At 32.6% G+C, this 24,185-nt stretch overlaps 1 protein-coding gene across 1 annotated transcript in view; it reads left to right on the top strand.

Annotated features, from left to right (window-relative positions):
• The window catches only part of LOC115238257 (FH1/FH2 domain-containing protein 3), a 163,086-nt gene that overhangs the window by 47,556 nt on the left and 91,345 nt on the right, over nt 1-24,185 (top strand). Inside the window, exon 3 of the mRNA XM_029811923.1 lies at nt 610-725. Within this exon, the coding sequence (XP_029667783.1) occupies nt 610-725 (116 nt within the window). The remainder of the gene's footprint in view (nt 1-609; nt 726-24,185) is intronic.

The following is a 24,185-nucleotide window of genomic DNA, read 5'->3' as shown; positions in this document are numbered from 1 at the left end:
TATAAATAATATATTTATAATGAAATATATTTTTTATATATATTCTATTAATATACATAGAGTGGAGAAATATAAAATGATTATGCATAAACTTTCAGAGTTACACAGATTGTGACATTTATAAAGTTAATCAGGAATAAAATTTATATATTGCAAAAATTGCAGAAATAAAACTGCTCATGCACTCTGTAAACTAAAAATTATTTATTCTTTTTTCTACTCAAGTTTCAATGCAAGAAAATTTCTTGTGAGAACATTTTATTTTATTTTAACAACATTAAAAAAACATTATGATATATATTTCTATTTGTCGTGGGAGGAGTTCATTTATTTTCTGAAAAAGATTTGCATAAGAATTCTTTGTCCATCTACCAATTCTTGCGCATGTCTGCCGTAAGGATCGCGAGTTTGTGGAAGAGTTCGCGGTTCGACAAGCGGCTATGCGTTTGCTGCGGATGCGGCTCTTAAGTGGACAGCGGTTATGCGAAAAACGGCTAATAACCGCCATCGGCGCGGCAATAATTTCCGCGATGCGATTACCGCCGCGAGCGGCAACATGCACGCAAAATAGCACGTGTTTCTCAAAGCAATGCGCTACCTGTGTTGCAGCTCGACGACACGGCGCTCCAACTGTACAAGGGCGGAGATTATGGCGCTTATCTGGACCTCGAGGCCTCCATCAACGAGCAACAGGAGGAGTTCGAGGGCTTCTACGAAGGTGAGAGGTGAGTGTCGCGCATAATCCACATCGGTAACATTTCATCTGGTAATAAATTTCAAGAAATTTAGGATCGAAATTTAAACTGCCATTTTTTGCACTTACATATCGAAATTTTATTCTATAAAATTTACAATTTTTTTCAAAGTATCTGCATGTAGTATTTGTACATAAGTACAAAGTACAAAGTATGTACATAAATATGTAGCTATTCTGATTATCCGAACAGAGTTTTGCGTAATTTATTTAAATTGTATAATGATAGAGGCCATTTCTGCACGCTTAATTGCACCCCGGACAGGGTTGTTTTCTTGCATGCCACCTGTAGTCGATCCTGTCGGGATAGACTCTGTATCTTTACGAGCCCCTTGCGGTTGGGCTCCGGATAATCACACGGTGGACAACCGTGAACTTAGAGTCACCAGGGTAATGAAGGATATTTAGGTGAGAGGAGGACAACGTGTGTTCTCAACACAGCGGGGATATTCGCGATTCATGTCTCGAAAGAAAAGCCGATGGTACTTTGAGTAGTCTCTCTCGTTAAGCGAAGACCCACCTCGAAGTAACGTGTTAAATACATCAGTGGTCGCGCAAAAAGTCTCGGTAGAGAGTCGAGTAATTAGAACGCTTTAGTTTGTGTGATCTCCGAGGTGGACGTTGAACAGGGTAATTTTCTTCTAAATAGTGCATTCAGTGGAGGGAATAGTTATCATTTGTAAACAGAATTTAAATGCACGGCGCGGTAATAAAATAGCGGAATAGCCTGCATTAAGCACGCGCGTCATTTTGCGAACCATCATTAAAGTGTTTTCGCTTGCGAAGGAAAAGTTTTCAATTAAAATGCCGCAACGGGCGAAATTACTATAATTTATTTGATTACAATTGTGTGGGAAATAACTTTAGAAAAAACTCACGCTTTGTATTTTACGATATATATTTTATAAATTGCTATGTATCTTACGTTAAATATAATAGATTAAATTAAATATTACATATTGCGATGATTGCAATAATTATGATACATAATGCGATAATTTAATAATTGTTTAATTTTTTAATGATTCTTTGTAGCATTGCGAAGAATTTTAAAATTGATATTTAGTTCTTTGAAATAATTTTTGAATAAGATTACGAGATAGTTTTATAACGCTTTTATCTAATTTTAATTATAATTAAAATTATACAATCGTGCGCTTTTGAAGCGTTGCTTCAAAACCTTCTATGTACATCTAGTAGCGGGATATTCGCATAATGAAATATGCAGAAAACCAGACGCTGGTTTTCTTCGTTGAAAATGCACAGCGGCTGCAGCAGTATATTTGCGGTCTGCGTATCGAATTCACGTTAACGCCATGAAGGCTAACCGTGCTCGTTGAGTATTAACGCAGGTAAACTCCCCTAGGAGGGGCGAGGTAAGTGCGATATTAAATTTAGTTCTCCTTTGAGAGCTTCGAGATCCGTGTCTTTTCGGTGACTTTCCATTCTCCTCGAACCTACGCGATTGCTCACCCACGTTGAGCGTATGACAGCGAACAATGGCATCGAGAAACGCGGAAGCGCATATTATTTTTATTTTTATCATCTTTTCTTCCCACGCAAAGATATTCTTGCGGTTCATTGAATATTTATTTATCAAGATCTGTGTTTTGATATTATCAAAATGAAGAAAATAAGAGGAAAAATCAGCAATCGTCATGCAAATAATGTACAGCTTTCTTGACCTTTTTCACATACATGTTGTTTTGTATAGATACTTTATTTAATTATATATTTTCTTTGAATTCTTTGCACACACATCACAGTTCTCAGCTCGAGAAAAAATTGACTTTATATAATTATATAAGATCAAACATAATAATATATGATAACATGTAATTTTATATGACATATACATATAATAATATCCGAAATTTGGTGCGATATGATCCTATCTTTATATAATCATATTTGGCCAAATCTGTTTTCATATATAATCAGATCTATATGACTAGATCATATTATATGGCGTCAAATTTCGGATTTAATTATATATGATCTTATATAAGTACACAAATCCATTTTTGGGGGATTTCAACACATTAAATGAAAAGGGATTATTTATATAATATCTCATAGAAGTTTTAAAACTTCAAAATTAATGTCAAGCCCTGTTTCTTATTTGTACTTTTTTATTTTGATCGCAAAAAAATGTTAGGGAAAATATACGTGTATATATGCATTGAATATATAATTACTCGTTACTTACTTAATCTTATATAAGTACACAAATCCATTTTTGGGGGATTTCAACACATTAAATGAAAAGGGATTATTTATATAATATCTCATAGAAGTTTTAAAACTCCAAAATTAATGTCAAGCCCTGTTTCTTAATTGTACTTTTTTATTTTGATCGCAAAAAAAATGTTAGGGAAAATATACGTGTATATATGCATTGAATATATAATTACTCGTTACTTACTTATAAAAAAAAAGAAGAAAATAGTTTTATTTTCTGAGATATTTAAATTTAAAAGAATTAGATGCAATTCTAAATCAGAATCGAGATTGTGCGAGATTTTCTTCGATGCATAGCGCATTGCATGCGACGTGGTCGCACATCTTTATTTTTGCAGCGATTGACCAAGATTGGAATGGTCTCGTGCGCACGCACGCACATTGGAAACAAGATCGCTTCCAGTCCATTAATCGGCACCACTACATCAGTGCGTACTCGATGCATCGCCTTCGATTGGATTGCATTTCGTCAGCCGGTGTCGCGCGTTCGAAGGCACGTTCGCGCGAAATGTCGAATAAAGCCGTAGCAGTCGTACGAGGGGAAAGGTGAGGGAATAGGGAGATTGAAATCGCGCTCGGACCATGATTTCGAACGACGAGAACTGTCGGGAGAGGGATGGGAGTTAAATAAATGTTTGCCTGCAGAGATATGTGTTCCAATATTTGAAACCCCGGAATTTCCGCGAACCGCAAAATGACATCATACGTTTACCGCACTCGTTTCTTTTCTCCGCCTGTCCACTTCACTCATGTGGTTCGATTTTTTCCTCTTTCAAGCATACACACACATATATACGTATTTAAGTTGAAATAAATTTTGCAACGGGTTTACGCGATAAACCGGAACAGAAACCAAGTTTTAGTCTTATCGAGTAAATTCGTCGTGTAAATTGTGACTATGTTCAGATTTGGTAGAAGTAATTACAGAATGTTAATATCATTTGCAATTATTTATCACGTGCCGAAATATAACTGGTAATAATTATGAATATCTTACCATCTCATTTATAGAATGTTTTTAAATTATCGCTAAATATATATATAATATACAAATTTTGATTTATCTCTAAATATTTTTAATGCAAAAATGGCTTGCAAAAATATTTTGTTGACAGTAGATTTAAAAGTTATAAAATAATAACGATAAATTTGAGAGAAGTCGGTAAAATAATATCATAAATTTTCTGAGCTCACGATTTATGATTTTCTTCTGTAAGTGGCCTTAAAAATTCACGCTTTGTTTCCGGATCTGCTGGTTATGACTGGAGATCGCTCGTAAAGTGCTAAATTACAGAGCCCGTGCTCAGCTGCTGCCTCCATGGCGAATTGCCTGTCATTGCAAACGACGACAAGCCACCCACGATGGTTTTGCAACAATTATCTCGCACGTGCAATGCACAAAAATCGACAGCGAAAAAAATTATGAGTGTAATATATGACAGTTTTCATATGAAGCTTGTTTAAATTAACTATTTGCGATCGCATATAATAGTCATGTAGTTGAAAGAATTTGTCGAGTAAATATTTTTTGATTGAATTTATGTAATTTGCGGATATGGAGAGAAAAACAGTTGGGATAGAAGAGAGGTAGTCAGCTTTCGCGCGGGTAACAAATCGTTTATCTCTTTGCGGTAATGCCTGGCAATTGTACACCCACGCGTACGAGATACCACCGCGTGCGTATCCACGATATTTCTCACGCAGGCTGTTGCGTTTCGCGTGTTCGTGAAATTAATTTGCGTATATCTGCATTCTAGGCAGTCATCTGTGTCTCGCGCATATAAACGGGAAGTTCCGTGCGTTAACAAATCGGAAAGATTTCTGAGAGAACGTTGCAAGCGTCTTTTCTTAAAATATTTTTTTTAATAATTATAAGAATCAATAAAACAAATACATTGCTCTTTGATAGAATATTTAAAGTATATAATACAAAAAGTAAATAAATTATTTTCTGTAATTGTTAATATATGTATATAAGACAATCAGAGTACTTTGTGTGCTTCTGGCATGATTTAGAAAATTTTGTTCTGAATGTTGAGATTGTATATTTTTGAAGATATTTTTTTGTATTATAAATTTCTCTTTATCAATAATTATATTATATTATAAGAATTTATCATTCTAACTACTTGTTTAATTTAATCCACTGCTTACTTTTTCTACGTGCAGGTAAGATAAAACCGCGATCGTACTTATTTTCATCCGTACTTATCCTGAGAATAAAACCTACTTACAGACTTGTTTTTTCAGTGAAATTAATCAGCCACCGGAGAAAGTAGACGGTACTAGTGGAACGTCGAAACTTATCTCCATTCCGTGCACTGCGTACTTAACTGAAAAGAGGTCTCCGCGGACCTTACCTAATAAACTTGATGTCATCGCATTTCCCTCTCATGCGCCTTCTCATCTTAACTGTCTCTTTCTCTCTTTTCCTTTTTCTTCACAAAATCTTACGTAATCTATTTGAATGCGCGTAGGTATCGTTATAATGAGGGTACATAATTACAATGAAAGATGTATATATGTATATCTGCGAGTATGACGATTGAGGGGGAAGAAAACGTTATGAAAGAGAAGAGTTGGCTGGAGAAACGGAGAGAGAGAATGACATATTCTCCCAAGGGTTCAATAACCAGGCACAATAAGTCACTAAACGTTTGTTATAGACATCGCGATGAGTAATCAGCTTCCTACATATCGGATTTTACGATCATTAAGGTATATATATATATATATATATATATATATATATATATATATACGCATATTTGTTGGAAGTATTCTCTTCGCATGTCAGTGCATGACAGACCAAAGTTTAACTCCCTTTTGCTCACCGATATCGTATATTACCATTAAAATTCTGGACAATTTTTAATATATATTGCTCTAGAAATTTTAGAAAAAATGATGAATATATTTTTTACTGTTGTCACTCAAATATAAAAATTATAAATAATAGTAATATATTATTCTTATCTCATTCTTGAAAACTAGAACGTAGAACTTATGTGAGAAACTATCTTTTGTCATATTATCGTGAGAATACATTTTTGCGTGTAATGAAATAATTTTATCCGAAGCAGTTACATGAGCCATATTACAGCAATACGGTGCCATATGCGACGGCTCGCATTGTCGTCTTTGCTTTTGAGATAACAGATATTTTGCATGACAACAGTGATCAGCCTTGCTGGAATCATGCAATTCGCCCGACCTGCAATGCAAACTATGCTAATAAATCGCCTTATTAATGTCATCGCAGACTAACGTACGTCAAGCGAACAGTGACATGAATGTTATTAACAGCGACAGCGATAGGAACGTAAATCAATTAGAACAGTAATATAAATTTGTATCAATAATATAAATTAATATCAGGTAAATTAATCGCGATTATATTGAATTGTCGGAACTTGTTCGGAATTCATATCCTTTGTTTTTTAGACTATTAAATATTTCATGTGTTAAACTTTATTTTTAATTTTTTTATATAATTCCTTCTTTGCAAATTGCTTTTAAATTGCATTTCTGTTAAATACGTATTAAATTGCAAAAAAATTTGATCACATTATTTTACTTTTAGCTTTGATATGATATAACTTTTTATAATAATATTTTTAGCGTTGTTTTAAAATATGAATTTACATATATATATATATGTTAAATAGATATATATTAAAATATATATTAAAATATGTATATAAACGCAACGCACACATTTATTGCAATATGTATTTTCGTGATATTTTTTATGTTTATTATTTCTTGTAAATTGTATTGTTACGAGGAATATGAGAAATCTTAATATAAATATTTTACTATAGTGTATAAAATAATGAAATAGTCTTATAAATTCGCGATTTTTTCCAAGCAGTTGCTTTCTTCGAAATTGTATGCATTGCTGATTAAATTAATGAGTCTGTGTCACTTGCGCGTTTCGAAAACTGGTGACTCACGTGCTTTAAGAATAGAGTTTACGCATTGCACTTACGATCGTTCAACACGCTATTGTATGCGAAACAGTTCGGGGGAATTTGACGATGAAAAAAATTACATTACAATATATCGAAATATGTTCGTTTTGTAAATCTTTTATTGCAATTTGCATTAATTGCAAGTTTAAAAATCATTAACACTATCTCTTTCACATTTAATTATATATTTAATATATTTATCTACACAGAGATTTTTTTATAAATTATTTAATAAATAATATCCGCAATTCTGGCTAAAAATTTTTTAACATTTGCACACGCGATAGTGACATTTTTTAACGAAGGGAGGCGCGACATTATCTGTCCTAAAAAGTGAAGGCTTACGAACAGTTGGCGACCCGGCTCGGAATAAATCGTATAACTGGGTTTCGAGATCTATTCCCAGGATATTCGGCTGGGCGTACCTCTCTCGCAACCGGCCGTTTTCACGTTTTATAAATATCTGTTTGTACGCGAGACAGGGGGGCGTTAAGTGAGACCGAGCGACAATGAGTCAACACGCGCATATTATTATAAATAAATATATCATATATCACTTCTATATGTATGCCATAGTTTGTGGAAACAATGCTGTAAGATGGGATAAAATCACGCCGTAATAAAATTGCACTATGAAACTATATAATTTGCGAGAATTCTGTTTAATTATTTTACTGATTTATATGACGACAAAATTATTTTATGTTATATTTTGCAATTAACTTTATACGCACGCTGAAACTTTATGCATCTTCTAATGTTTCAATCATAGAGTAAAGTAATGCAAATATCCCATTGTTTTCAAAAATTATCTTATTAATGTTGTGGCTCTAAACTAGCAGTTGCCTCTATTGTTTAGCGGCATAGCCGATATCGCAACGTGGGATCATTGGTGTGTTCGCCGGAAGAAAGGTGATGGATATATGGGAGAAATCTATTTTCTTTGGGTCAGGGTTTTAAACTGTTGCCCCGGCCATCTTCCATCATAGAACGCATAACTGCTGTTAAATCTTATATAATATCGCACGATCAGACTCGACCGTGAACGTTTAATTGGCGTCGCGAGAAACTCGTTGCTCGAGATATCTGACTCAATTACCCATCCGCAAGTATTGCGTAATATCAAATGCAGGCGTCATGAGCCAGAGGATTGAGCTCGGTTTCTTTAAATTCGAAAACACGCGTATCCATTACAAAAAGTGCTTAATTTTTGATCGAAAGAATACTCAACAACTCAATACTATCAGCGAAATTTCCTGTTTGCCTTATTGTTAGATTTATTGTACTTCGATTGAAATGGACTTTGATAAATGAAAATGGCATGCCAATAAATATATATCGAGAAATTTCTGAAGCAAATATGTTTAATCTTTAATCTCTTAATTTATCTTAAGTAGATGATATTTAATATTGATAATTTATACGATAAAAGATGCAGAAAACAAAATAATATTAGTTGATCTTATGCCAAGATTTTCAGGAAATTAAAGATTAAAATTAAATAATATAAAATATATTTTTAAATAGCTTCTGTGTGTAAAGTTTTAACTATTTCAAATTTTAATGAAATATTATATACTTATATTATTTTTATATAATGTTGAAATATAACTTAAGTCATTTTTTTCTTGATTAATTTATGACAACAAAATTTTTTTGTCATTTAATTCTATGATTGAACGCTAAACTATTTCGGTGTTTTAAACATAAATTTTAGGTTAAAACGATAATTTTATTACGGAAATACGTAAAAATATTGATTATCTTGATAAGAATTTTGAGGGTAGCAGAAATGTCAAGAAATTTCTGCTTACACAGAAAAGCCGAACAGGGGATCATAGTTTCGCGGCGGACATATAGACATCTGGTAATATTTTAGGGATTTAAAACACTATCCTTCCAATCCGATACTTATGGTGCGAGCAAGGTTCTCAGAGGAGAACCACAAATTGCCAGTTGTACCACGTTGCAGCACATTCCCCGGATTGCATCGTGTTATTTTCTTTTTATTTTTCCGCTTCTATAGAAGAGAGAAATCTTATACATTCGTATATAGAGTAAAAAAAAATTCTCTCTTTATAAATACGATTAATAAATTGAAATATAAATACGATAAATATAAATACAATTAATAAATATTGTTAATAACATATAAATATTATTTGATACAATTAAGTATTAAAACAGCCACTTGCATTTTTTATAAGATAAATTATTATTATTTTATTATAATATCATGAAAGAATTCTATATGCTCAGTAAAGATGTCCAAAAACTTTTCGAATAGATATACATTTGGGAGAAATTTGCTCTTGTATATCGATTTATTTGTGGTTCAATGAAAACGTCATGCTGCAAGCTCTACGTCGGAAATCGAAAAATATTTCCTCGATTAAGAAACGCCCAGTCACCCTCGGAGTTTCGTGCCATCGCGGATGGTATGAAAGGATGAAAGAGTAGGATGGCAGAGGACTTTCGTGTATGTGGCCAGCACATAAGCTCGCTTCGGGACGCGCTTTAAGCGATATTTCAGAACACTTTAACTGCTCCTTTTACTGCCAGGTGGAAGTAATTCCTGCCTGGTGCTGCCTAGGCACTGCCTCGTAAACTCTAGGTTGTCCAGTCATCTGGCTAGTCGTAACTTATGATCATGCCCGCATATTAGACTGTCTGTTTTTAGGTTCTTCCTTGTTAGCATAAATGCATTTTATATAGAAGCGCATACCTTCTGATTTGTCTCATACAATTGAAGCAATAAACTGTGATGACTTATACAAGCCCACATTTCAATTTTTAAGATTTTATATGTTTGACATTAAGCATAAATTTTTAATTTATTTCACGTTATTTCTAGTTAAAAGATTTTATATTAGTACATATACAAATTAATAAAATAATTTCTAAATCTTGTAAGAAAATAAGCACACATATAAATGCGCGATTGATTACATTAATTTTTACTTTTTACTAAAAGAGAGCTAAGTTTTTCTTATAAAAATAGTAAAACTTAAGATAAAAATGTGCGTTTGTAATAATTTTGTTTGTTCCATCTATTTTCCCCACGAGAATGAAAGGGACGTAAGCCGGGATAAGAAAGGAAAGCTGTAACAAGCTTAATCGCTTGTGATCCCAAAGACTCGAAGCTCGAGGATTGAACGTAACCTCCGCGATCGGCTCGCGCCACGTAAGCTCGAGAGCTTTCGGATTTAGGTACACTGTTGAAAACAAATGGTCTCCAGGATCAATGGCTCGCCGCATCGGCCAGTAATTACGAGCTGTTACCACGCAATGGACGAGAGGGAGGCCAGACCCGTGGATCAGGCATTGCCTCGTTACACAATTAAATTTACGATCGACTCGAACGCGATCGGACGTTGCCGGTAGCATGGGGGCGGATATAAATCGCGGAGCGTCGGTTTGAGTTATACTCGATTGGTGATGGTCGATTAAGGTCGACGACAGGAACTCGTATATTTCATGCAAGAAACCGTGCATCGAGAGAGGAATGCAAGCGACTGCATCTGTCCGGATTTTCAAAAGAGAAGAAAACAGTTTAACTTTTTTCTTCTAAGAAAGGAATGCTTTATTAATTGAAATTTTATGGAGAAAATATAATATGCTGTTAATATTGCAAATAAATTTTATAATACTCTCCTCAGGATAAGGTTAAATAAAATAAAATAAAATTATAAGTGCGTGAGTAAAATAATATTAAACATTTATCAATATTTGATATAAGAATAATGTAAAGAAAAATTTTTATTTAACATTTAAATTACAATTTATTTTTTTATATATGTATTTCCGCACTATGAATGTCTTCTAATTAACAAGATACATTCAATTTAATTAATTAAATTAATTAGAAAATGTGTATGCTTTATAGCTTATTTTTTTCTAAATATGTAGTTTATTTTGAATAATTTTTCACGGAATTAGCATTTTTATCTCCTCGTGCAAATATTCTTTTTATTGATATTGTTTTTTCAAGAATAATTATAAGAACGATAATAATTAGATCACAAGAATAATTAGCCAAATGAGATAAATTAAGAACACGGTCCGTATATAGATCAAGTTATCCGACGTGCAAAGATATAGAAGTGTCAACAGAAGAAATAAGAGTGACGGTGCGCAGTGAGACTAACTATTCCGCGTGGTTAACTCAAATAAGGAAACTGTCTCACCGCGGACCGTAAGAAGTTCTGAAACTTTTCCAGAATTTCCTGGAAGGGAATTCTGTAAAACTCGATGTGTATAATGCTGCGGCATTTTACAGAGGCGTATCTGGCCGTGGTTGTAAGCAAAAGCAGTAGGAAGTAAAGTGCTCCATTCACGATATCTTGCTCTGAAACTTTGTCGCATCATATCGTAGAATTTTACTAGTTTTTTTTTTCCGACAACTCTGAGCTTAGTAAGCCTTTGCAAAAGTCGATATATCGCGATATAGAATTTTATTTATATCGGATTATATCATTAAATTTCTGCGAAATGTAGCTAACTCGATTTTACAGACAAAGTCTATTGTGAATAAATTTATAACTTGTAAATGCGCACATGATATATATTAAAATCTGTTTTAGCTTAAAAATAAAAATAATGGGGAGATCGCATTATATGTTTTCACATTTTCCTTTTTTTTTTGAACAAATCTTTTTGAATCAATTTATTAGAGAAATCTAACAATTATTATTAGAAACATAATTTTTTTACAATTTATATACATTATTTTACATATTTAATATACTTAACAAGTATTTTTTAGTCTTATTGAAAGATGAATTTATCTAATTTTATGATAGTCGAAAGGGTGCATCTTGCCCGCACTGCAGGCCAAATGCGACCGCGAATGCACCGAGATACATCTCCGTATTTGCGTAGCTGCTCGTGCGTCGTCGTTGAGTGCACAGACATGTTTCTGCGGCCGATGTTTATTTCATATATGTATAAGAGATATGTATAAGAGATACAATTCCCATCGATTTGGTAGTTTGTACATATTCGTGGAAATGCACTGATGCATATCGTTCTGCGTTCACGTTTCTCAAGTTTGAGAAAAAGGCACCCTTGTTAGTATCGTTTTACGTTTATATGTGTTGATGAAGCGTTATCGTTATACATTGCATAGCCTCACGAAGCTTATACATATTTACACATCAATGAAAAGTTTGGAAAACTTTATTATACGTTGCATGTTTGAACCGAGATGGCGATATCATTATTATATCCTTTCTAGAAGTAAATTCGTCTGATAAGAACAGCCAAGAAAAAATCTTTAACATAATCAGAAAGTTAAATAATACGTCTTAAATGTTTTTTAATTGTAAAAGTTATTTACTAACTTGGAGAATTATTTATTAATATGATTATTTCAATGGAATCAACTTGATTATCTTTTTATGCATTTTCTAAGTCTATAATAAAAAATTAGAGAAACTATATAAATATAACTATTAAAATTTCAACTATTAAGTTTAAATTAAAAAGATTTTAAAGTTTAGTCGAAGTCATTAATGAATTAGAAATTTGATTTAATAAAAGATTAAAAATGTTCTCGGATTATGAAAAATTCACCTTCTTCTTTTAGCTTCTGTTTTATTTATTATTTTAATGTTTCAAACTTCTTTGTATTATGTTGCAAGAGTTATTCTATCTCAATCTTTCTTATTTTATCTCTCTTTATTTTTAACCGTCTTCAATATCCGATTTATGTCGAGTCTTCTATTAGGATGTTTCTTTGGAAAGTAACGATCACTCGTTCTTGTATGATCGATCGATGAATTTAACCGCGTTCTCTACAATAAAGTATCTTCTAACATGAAAAGAGCATAAACTTTCGCAATTTTTACGAAAAATAATTTGTTATTGTGAAAATAATTGAAGCAGATACGAATCTTTTATTATAACAATATGCATTTATTGAGATTAGAAAAAATATTTAGATTATTTTCTTTGATTTTTATTATGAATATTTTTGTATCAAAAATATATTTATATAAAATTAATAATATTCCTTTGATATTTTTATATCAAAGACAAAAATGTATATTAATTAATCAAAAATTTAAAAAGTAATCTAATGAATTAAATGCAATCAAAAAGATATTTATGTATAAAATTAATTTTTGGCTAATTTTCTATAAAACTTTAAGTATATTAGATTTATTGGCAGCAACGAACTCTTTTGAGTGTATTCGTCAAATTGATTTTATTTTATCACACAGATTTATCTATGTGTTGTATAAATCTGATGATTTTTTTCGTGAAATAGCAATAATTTTTTGTTTCTCTCATCCCGGAAAAAAATAAAGAAACAACATTCTCTTAAATCTTTTGCAATAATCATTTGTATATGTAGACGGGATAACTATTTTTTTTTTCTTTAAACTGCAATATTTTTCTATTTTTGAATCCGTCATGATGCAAAAAATTCATTTATGATTTTTTTTTTAAATTTTAGTTTTCATTCTACTTTATATGTCGGAGAAAAAATGAAAAACCTGAAGAAGGTGGAAATGAAGTGGATTCTGATCGCGTCGACACCTCGTAAGCGGGGATCTATTTTTGTCTTTTAGGTCGCGGTGGAAATCCCTCCACTTCGATCTCGATCTTGATCTTGTGCTCCGCCAGAAGGCTAAGATGAGCGACCACGTATGAAATGCATTCTTTTGTGATTGGTATTCTATGTGTACCCTGAATCATGTGCATTTGCGCGTTTGTTTGCATTTTCTTTAATCAATATCTCAACATATCTCTAATAGTTTGTAAGATTCCTTGTTATATGTACGACGTAGAAAACTTCTATTATGCGATTAAGAACAATGGCTATAAATATAATAATAAATTAATTCACTCGATTAAAATATTTGTCCACTATTGCAAGAAACATGCGAAGAACAACACACACATATAACAATTTCTAGATTATTTTTTAGTACTAAAAATAAAGTCAGTAAAGAAGAGTTAAGAATATTGTAAGGGTTTCCATTACAAAATTTTTTATAAATATTTATTAATTTGTAAGAAGAAATATTTTTATGTAACTTTGACAAATCATTGCAAAAGGAAATTTGTCAAGGAAAAAAGTGGTTGAGAAGAAAAAAACAATATTACTACTATATTGTGTTACAAAAAGATCTGCTTTTCGTTTCTTTTTGCTAGCGAAAATTATGTTATCACGTATATTCCTTTTGCCATTACCGTTCGCTAATCCAGCAGAGTGATTTTTTTTGTTGGAGAAGAATAGCAACGAGAAAAGACGAGGCCGCAACGAGCGGTCGTACAAAGCAACGAGCAGTCTCCATAGTCTTTTCGGTATATATCTTTAATCCTGAGATTTACGCAAAGCCAAAGAGTTATGGCCAGACAAACGCGGGATCTTATGGTAGAATTAAAAGACTTGCGGTTTCCCGTAAATCCTGTTACAATAGCGAAACCTTGTTCACTAATATAGTGATGAAGTAAACTTTTGTTGAATAAAGAAAAGATATCGACAATTTTATAATTAATATGCACGATATTATTGTGGGATATTAACATTTTTGGTATATATTAGCCAAATATCTAATGACTAAATATTCACATAAAATTCTGTTTTTGAAGACAAAGTATTTTATGGAAGAGGAAGGAAATAAAAAGAAATATTTTTTTTTATTTTGTTTAAATTTAAATTAATTGTTGCTCGCGTGTAAGTTTTTAAATTCCAAAGTATTCTTGTTTTGCTATTTCATTGCTTGCTCTCTTTACATTTTTTATCTTTCTTATTCTTATTTTGTTGCTGCAGTTCTCGCTTCTTTTCCGTTCACTAACTTTCAAAGAGAGTAAAATTTTCCGTAAAACGGATTTCATTAATTGGATGGTCGCGAAATGGAGAGCTGAACGGTGAAATTGATAGCTCGAGAAGTTACAGCGTCTTTTACGCTTCTCAGTCAAAGGATGTTTTGCGATATTAAAACGAATAAAATATTTATAAAGCGTCGATCTGTGTAGTTCCCTACATTTTATGCGTTTCTGAAAACTTTCTTTAATCTGACATACAAGGTAAGCGATGGATCATTATATAAATTATAATAAAAGTTAATAATATAATAAAACTTGTAATAAGATAAGATATCGTTTTAATATAATTAAACATCATTAGTACAAATAAACTCATTTTTAGTATATTGTTTATTCATTTCGTGCATTAAATTATGGATTAAGAAAACGCAATTAGACGTTTCCCAGAACAAAAATTTTGCAACAGCGAATATAAATTGCGAGAGGATTTCTAAAATGAATATACAGATACGCATCACCAAAGGAAATAAGAGAAATGTAGTATTATAATGTAAAGCAATTAGCGAACGTAGCTGGATATGCAAAACACTCTCATTAAATTTCGGTGCCTCTGATCTTGGCGCCGCCCGTTATTTTTCCATCGTCATAAAGCGGGTCTTGAGCAATTATGTTCATCGCCTCGTTAAATTTATTATGACGAAACTGTTAGGCGGCATTATCTTGAAAACGCAACTCGCGCCTTTAATTCCGGTTACGCGCAATATGCGTCTGTTACGAGTTTTAATTAAATGTGTCACGTTCGCGGGATCGTGCAACTGATCTTGCAGTTTAAGCAAGTTTCCAGACTAAAAAAGAGAGCCTTTTTATGCCATCCGCCGCTCCATTGCCCATTCTCTTTCCATCTCTCCGTTATATTCCCGCGAGCGGAAATGCAATGCTCGTTTTTTTCTACTTTAGGAAGCCGGTATAAAAAAGGCTTTTCCGGAAAAAAATGCGTGGATTCATTGGTCATATACATACCATTCCAAAAGTCGCGCACGATTCAACGCAACTGCAGATTCTTTGGTAATTTTAGGTTGATTTATCTTTAGCGAGAATTTGATTAAATCTTTTTCTGCTTTTATAATTTTTTAATTTATCAATATTTCTCTTAGTAATTAAGCTTGATTCAAATTATATTAAGGTGAAGTTTATTGGAATTAAATTGTGATGTAGTTATTATCTATTACTTATTATCTATAATTTATTATCTATTACTTATTGAAGATTTTATTGCCAAAAATAGTATATTGTCGAAAGAATGCACTGTGGGAATATATTTTGTAGATTTCTAAGAAAAAGAAACATTATCTCTAAGTTCTTTCGAGAGCGAATCCTTTGTTTCGATTTATTGAGACCTGAATGATTGAAATAAAAATCATTTGTCTTCTTCACAAACCACAGTTTCTAGTTGAGAATAGTGTGCTATTGCTGAAGCACTCTGTATACGAAGTGCATCATGTATAATAATTCTTCTGTTATTCAGTCCAGCATTCTTGTGCGATCCTTTTTGTCTCTGTCCTGTTGTCCCGGTCTTTTTCTTTCTTCGTTTTTCGTTCGTACGCGAGTTGACTCACTAAAATCTTGTATTTCAGAATGCCAGAGTCACTCTTTGCAATATAATACGTAAAATCTCACATCGAGACACTGGTAATATACAGGGCGTTCTTAATATCAATTACAAAATCTATTAAAAATTTGGAAATTTTTTTATTAATTAGATTACTAATTAGATTATATTTTTCGATGTTATTTATAGTGTGTATATGCATGTATATAATTGTTTCATTAATTTTATTAATTTATGCAGTAATTTATCTGAATATGTAAAAGAAAATTAATTGTGCGAAACAATTTGATCATTTATCTTCCTTGATTTAATTTCAATGAATTCGTTAATTCAGTAATTTATACTTGAAAATTACGGATGTATCGATGTTGAAAAAATCGCTAGCTCTCTTAATGTAAGCTTTCGATATTTATAATAATGAAAAGTATTTAGAACACCCTGTATATGTATCCTATATATGTACCTATGTAAAAAGCATGGGCGCCGCGCTCGTTTATATTTTCTCATACGAAAACGACAAGCTCTCTGTTTAATAGTTTTCGTAGATCGGATTAAATGCATTTTAATTTTAAATATTTATACTCACAATCTGCTACAATGTTGTTCTCATTATTTTCTGCGGCATTACATTTTCCCGAAGGCTAAAGAAATACAGAAGTTCTTATTCGCGTTAATACAATGATGAGGAATACCACGACGAGATGATCGATACTCCCGCGCATTACAAAAGCTCCTAAGGGAAATCTCGACATTTTGGTGATCCGCGTTACTGCCAAGTTTAAAACTGCTTTTTCTTTGTCTTTTCCAAGCTTCCAGTTAAGATACTTTTGCATTTCTTTTTGCAGAATTTATTTCCGCGAAACTTGATAGTGAAAAATTTCGCGACACAGATCCGTATAAAAAAATGCTGTTGTTTCTTCATTATTTCAAAATATTGAAAAAATATATAAATTTACGAGAAATTTATTTAATCACAAATCTGCAATTACAAATAGATAGATTTTTATATAGATTTTTTTTTAAATTTTTATAAAGTTTCTTAAATTTTTATAAAGAGTAGTTCTTAAATTATATTTTGTCTAATTCGAGATTCTCTCATAGCAACAATATTTGCCTTTTTATCACTTTTTTGAGAAATAGACAAGATTGTTAAAAGACTTAAGAATCAAAGTATTAATTATTTTGTTCTCCTGAACAAAGTCCAGCAATTTTGCTTACATTCTATTCTATGATAATCTCTTCCGGGTTTTGTCGAAAATCGGAATTATTTTACCTGGGGCGATTTATCCAGGTTTTAATCTTTGCAATAATACTAAGTGTTTTCTTATGTAATACAATTTTACTTTATTTTTTTATATCGAGAATTTCTAACAACGAAGTTATAAGCATTTTTCGGTAATTTCGTGTATTTACATGATAGGTCGCTGATACATTTGATCTCTTTTGTTAGTATAAATTAGATTATTAGTTTTGCCGTGAATATCTAATTGGAATCTCGAACTCTGCGTCTTATTACTCGCAGAAGTACGTCCTGATTTATTGATCTGTATTCGTTTATGGCGGTAACTGATTACGAGATAAGCTGCATTAGCTGCACATTGTTACGATGTCTGCAATATATCAATATCTTGAAACAAAATTAATTAACGTCATTTTCTGGCTGGGAAATAAAAAGACGGAACTTTTCTTATATACATATAATATATGTCTATGTAATTTCACAATGAAAGAACAATTTATTTAGAATAGATATTTATTTTGTATTTAAATATAAAATATTTAATTTTATTAAAATTTGGAAAATCTTGATAAATGACGATTTTATTTATCGTTAAAATTTAGCCTGATGAAATAGAAAATCTTGCGATAATTACATGCCGTAATTTGCAGATAGTCGATCGCTTGTAAGTCCCGACCGAGGTAGCGGTTTGGTTTGCGCCATAACATGTCTCTTCCTATTTTACTCGATTTGTTTTAGATAATTTGAATAGATTGCGTGCAAGTATCGTACACGCAAATGTTGTCGAACCGCGATTTAAGTGGCCGGCGACGCCATTCTCCTGAGAGAATGAGAAAAAGTCAGCTAGCGAGAAAGGCAATCGTGTCGGAAGCGAGCAAGCAAGCAAGCCGGACCTTCGCGATCAATATCAGAGATCTTCGTGATAATTGGTAATTAAGCTTGCAAAAGGACTATATATGCTTCGGTATCGTGTCGTTAAGTACACTCTGATCATCGCAGCCGAGGGATTCTGGGAACAGGGCAACCAATGACACGTCTTCATTAGCCTTTCATGAATCCATTCGTATCACTTATCCTTTACCTCTCTTTCCTTCTTTCATTCTCTTTCTTTCTCTCTCACTGTTCCTTGTTCTCTTTCTCGTACTCTTGTCCCTATATGTGTGTCGCCAAAGCGCGTTCGTGTTACATCATACCCATTATGCGTTCAGAGTACATCATATCCATAATGCACTCTAACCGCTGACAAGATTAGGTCGCTTTTAGAGACATAACTGCTGGAAATGTGGTAATGACAGCGAAAGATTCCCGTTAGATTATTCCGACAATATTGCGTTGTATAAAATAAATTGAAATGTAAAGATGGAGATTAAATCTGGTTATAACATAAATATTTGAAAATTATTTTCTTATGTTACAATAGTGATAAACTTACAACTGTCTCACAACCAGCAAAAAAAAAAAAAAATTTAATTACATGTAAATTGTAATAATTTTATTTTTCATGCATTTTTCAGAATAATTTTTCAGCTGTCAAATATCTGCATCTCAAAAGTATAATCGTTATCATTGAAGTATGATTAACGTTATTATACTTTGGAATTAAAGAGATTATCATATCTCAAAATACGATTTAAGAAATACCCCTTAGTCGCATAACTCGAGTTGCAATTATATTAAATGCTTTCTTTGTTGCGATTCATTGCGATCATCGACTTGTGTTGCACACGTGATAAAAGTCTACGAAGATATAGCTTTCTATATAATTATCTATCTACAATGTAACCACACGCCTCGATATGTTAGTTTGCCCGCGGCCTCGCGTCGGATCCTGTGCGTTCACACGCGCCAACGGTTGGTTGCGCAGCGATCAAACGGTGACGCGCTCGCGTGCACGCACACCTCGTGTCGTAGGCACGCGCGTGCATTATCCGCGACACCGTGTTTGGGAATTCTCTACGGGATTCGCAAACGCTATTGCCTGTGTCTGTTGTGCATCCACAGCGTGCTCTCCCATGGGATTAATCGCGAAAACGGGAGGAGTGGGAAGAAGAGCGCATCGCGATTTATATCACGTCGCGATAAACCGGGCTTATGCGAGCTCGATGTTGATAATTGGCGACATACCGACGATATTCGATCGTATCTATAAATCTATAATTAATAAAGACGCTGAACGCATTATTTCCTTACGTAATATTAATATAAAAAAAATTTTTTATCGTTCTAATAAAGAAATATTTTATTATCTCATAATATAAATTATAACTATTATAATTTTTATGCATTTTGAGCTTACTTTCTTTAGCTATATAATATCTGCAGCTCAAAAATTTAATTATAAGCACAACGGAGTGATTAATTTTAACGCGAATAAAATTGTGTGCCGTGTTTAAACTTATTAAAATCTTTACAATATTATAAAGCAAAAGTATATATTGTGAATTTATTGTGTATAGCGTAGATTAGAAATTTAATGTATCAATCGCTCATCGCTGCAAGTTTCTTCGTCCTGAATTCCTTATGCAATTTCTGAAAAAATCATTTTCACTCAGAAGATTAATATCAGGTTGACGCGCGATGCAAAAAAGTTATTAAATCTAAACACCAATTTTAGATGTACTTACAAAAAATCAGCAGTTTATTTTATAACTTTTTGATATTTCGATTGTTTAATAATTTTTTAAAATAGATTTGAGTGTATAAGAAGAATAATGTGTGCGATTAAATAGTTAAAGAGATGTTACCGGAGATTTTCGTGTAACTCTCGAAAGAGCCTCGGTTCAGTAACTTCATTGTCGGCGGTGTAATATTTCGTAATATTTCCTGAACACTGATCGACTCTGTTGTTCTGCATCAACGATCTTCCATAATGGCTGCGTTTTACGAGAGAGCGTATGCATTCGCGAACGACCGGTGTCTGGATAACTATATTATACGGCATATATATACATCGGCGCATGGAGGAAAGCGCATCGGCATAACGGTGCTGCGATCAGCGGTACCTGCTCTTCGAAAAAGTTATTCGAGGAGATCGGACGAGCGAGCTCTGAGTGAGTGAGCTCTCGAAGTTGGTCAAAGGTCTTTTCAGATCGATATTAAGAATCGTGACAGGCCGAAGCGCGCGCGCCGCGTTAATAAGTATTCTTATCTTAACGCGTAATCTAATTACGCGGATAGGAACGTACACCCGTTTAGATTTTCCTACGAGTAAAAGTATCTTGCTTATCTCACTCGCTCGCCGAAGTACACGAGTAAATTAATTATCGTGGCGAAACTAGACGGTAACGCTAATACCAATATCGACAGCATGTTTGCTCTTCTAAACAAACAGGTTCTAAACGACGTAAAACGTGATTATGGATAAAGAAGTGAATGGTTTTTACATTAAAAGAATCGAGCGTTTTAACTTCTTTTTTAATTGGATATTTCGGAAATTCTCATGCTACAGAGAAATATTGATATATAATGTATGCGAGCTTCTCTATAAATTTACATTTATATTACGGTAATATATTTTCTGTAATCAATCACGTAATATCGAAAACTGTGTGCAAACGAAAATGTAATATAAATAATTAATGTAAATAGAAATTCGGAGGTTAATGAGAAATTGCGATTGATCGTAAATTAAAATTGCTAATCAATATGCTAAACAATATTCGACAATATAATCTTTTTTCAGGATAATTACACGTTTTAAAAGTCCAACTAAATTGATTAAATTGATTTGCATAAATCAGTTGCGTAAAACTTTTAAAGATACCTCGAGAGAGAGAGAAGTGAAGAGAAAAGTATCTTGCGATTAAGAGAGCGTGATAAATCGAGCAAATGGAAGCATTTGTTTTGTTTTCGAATGTTATCAGACAGCTTGAACTTTGGTTGAAGTTGAGCAAATAGGGCAAATCCGCAGAAACGAAGTATCGGTCCACACTTGAAAGAATACTCGCGGTCGCGTCTTTTCCTTTTCCCTTCCCCTTTTCTTCCTCGTCGTGATTCCCCGCGGCATGTTCCCACGCCGAACCAGCATCTTCTGGGTCTTCACCCGTCGTTGTGGTCGATTGCGATACCTACGCCCTCGGAGAGTGCGCGGCTCTCACCTGGGTTCTCTAGGCTAGGTCAGTACCGTAAACGGCTCACTTGCACGCTGACACGCATTCACGTGGAGCCACGTGTGCAGGCATCTCTCTATCAACACATTGCGCTGTTCTGACAGAGACCGGCCACTGACCTGTGACACAGACCGTCCGATCTTGAAACGGAGTTCGTCACCTAAAACCGCACTCAACTACGACTGTATAGTCGTAAACGAAAATCTGTTCTTAGCTGCATTTTAGATACTTGTTAGAACAAAGCAAGCATATGCTTTGAAGAAAGAGAAAAGAAGTGAGTATATCAGATGATAAGTGTGGGAAATATAACTGAGAATGGACTTAAATATACTTGCGTGTAATTTAAAATTGTTATATAACTTGTAATAGAGTTATAGATAAGGATGAAGAAAAGTGAATCAAAAGAAATAAATAACTTATACAATTTTTTCTAGAATGTACTTAGGATTTAAATTAAAGAAAGAAACAAATTTATATCACCTTTTAAATAGAATTCACTGATAAGCAGTGATTTCAATCATAAATATTGCACTAGAAACATTAAAATTTCATTGAGAACAATCAGCTAATGGTTGATTTTTCAATGAAATTTTACTGTTATAATCAGTGAAATACTCATTGATCTTTGATGAAATCTTATGATTACGTTAATCAGTAACATTTTCACTGATTTAGTTTAAGAGAATACTAGCTAGTTTTATGGCATTATATGATATATAGAAACAAGACGATTAGCAGCTAGTTGGCTTCTTCAGAAAACTATTTAAAAATCTGGAAAGATTTCTCAGACTATAAAGAGATTAGATTGACGCAAAGCATATCAGCTGTCACGTACTAATTTTTCTACACATGGTAAACATGTACGTAGGATGTAAGTAAACAAGGACTGATGAACATCGATGTATGATGCTCGTCATTGTGAATGCCTTTCTAAACATAGAGATTTTAATGAATTTTTTCGTAGGAGAAGGTTTTGAGAAAAGAATATTATTTTTTAATTCTTCATATATCAAATATTCTGATATTAAATGATTGAATAATTGGGTCGTTTATTATATTTTTAGTCAAAAGAGAAATAAATTTCTGAGATTTATGTGAAAATCTGGACGCCATACAAATAATACTATATACAAATAGTTTGCTAAATTGACATTCTGTACAATTAACATATCACATTACATAGGGAACTTGATGTAGAATACTAAAACGTACAATACACATAAATATTAAATGCACTAGTTTATGCAAATGCGTGTACACATATGTATGATATTTCAACAAGACCCGGTATAAATGTAATAAAGGAGATATCGCGACAGACGTCTTTGACATAGCAAGTAATGTTTATCGATGTCAAAGCATAGTTGATCGATAAACATATTGACTTCCTCTACTCCGTGCTCTGTCGTTACAGCGATGTGCTATATTCAGCTTGATCATTTGTCTTGATTAATTACAGACAATCTCATATTTGCAAAATTTGTCTTGTATTAAAAAGAGAAACGAGAGATACAATATTGTTATACAAAAATATATTATATTTTAAGAATTTTTGAAAAATTATTAAAACATATAATATTATATTTTTGTAAAGTTTAAAAGTATTTTCATTTAAATTTTATAATTCTTCAATATTTTTAGATTGTATTTGTTATTTGATATAGTCTTCTCTCTATATCACTAAATAATATAAAAATAATATTTATAATTAAAAAATATGTAATTGATCCGATACTCTAGTAAGTAGGAGGTAAAAAATATTATTTTCATATATTATTATTAATTATGACAAATATTTAACATATTGATTGTATTTGCAAGTTTAACCTTTGGGCGCGTTATCGCAATTAAATATAGATTGGAATTAATAATCGACATTGTTGTTTGGGAATAACAAAAATCAAATAATGAAATTAAAACCCAATTAAAAAATATGTTATAGGAAACTACGATCTACGATATATGACGTTTTATGTTCTTATCAGCAATTTGATCCTTTGTTGTTTCGATGTTTCGCGTTGCTGCAATCGTACGTGCCGATTGTACGTGCATGCGTTCATTCGACCACCCGCGATCGTCGCTAAACACGATAATACCCATGTGTGCAAAACGTCGTTTCCTCCTAGATCTGATAGCGATCTAGGCTTTCATTGCAAACGAGCGGTTGCTGAAACCTTTCCAGAACGGCGTGGCGTTATTCGAGCCTCTTCCTGGAGTATAAAATGGAAACTCATGTATTTGCAATAGATACTTTTGACAAGAATGAAATATATATCTCGAAACCGCATTAATAAATCTCAAACTTTAAATACACGCTCTTTAAAATTCTTTTTTTTTTCAATTCTCCCCCATAGACTTTTTTCTAAAATAAAAATTTAAACTTGATATATGTATAATTTTTTCTCTCTGGTTTTGTTTTTAAAAATGACTTAATTTTTAGCGAACTTATTAAAGAAATAAATTAAATTCTTCTTTTTTT

Source organism: Formica exsecta, unplaced genomic scaffold (genome assembly GCF_003651465.1).
Source record: "Formica exsecta isolate Colony F162 unplaced genomic scaffold, ASM365146v1 scaffold115, whole genome shotgun sequence".
Taxonomy (NCBI): Eukaryota; Metazoa; Arthropoda; class Insecta; order Hymenoptera; family Formicidae; genus Formica; species Formica exsecta.
The sequence above is the reverse complement of the archived record's forward strand: the minus strand, read 5'-3'. Positions and strand labels throughout refer to the sequence as shown.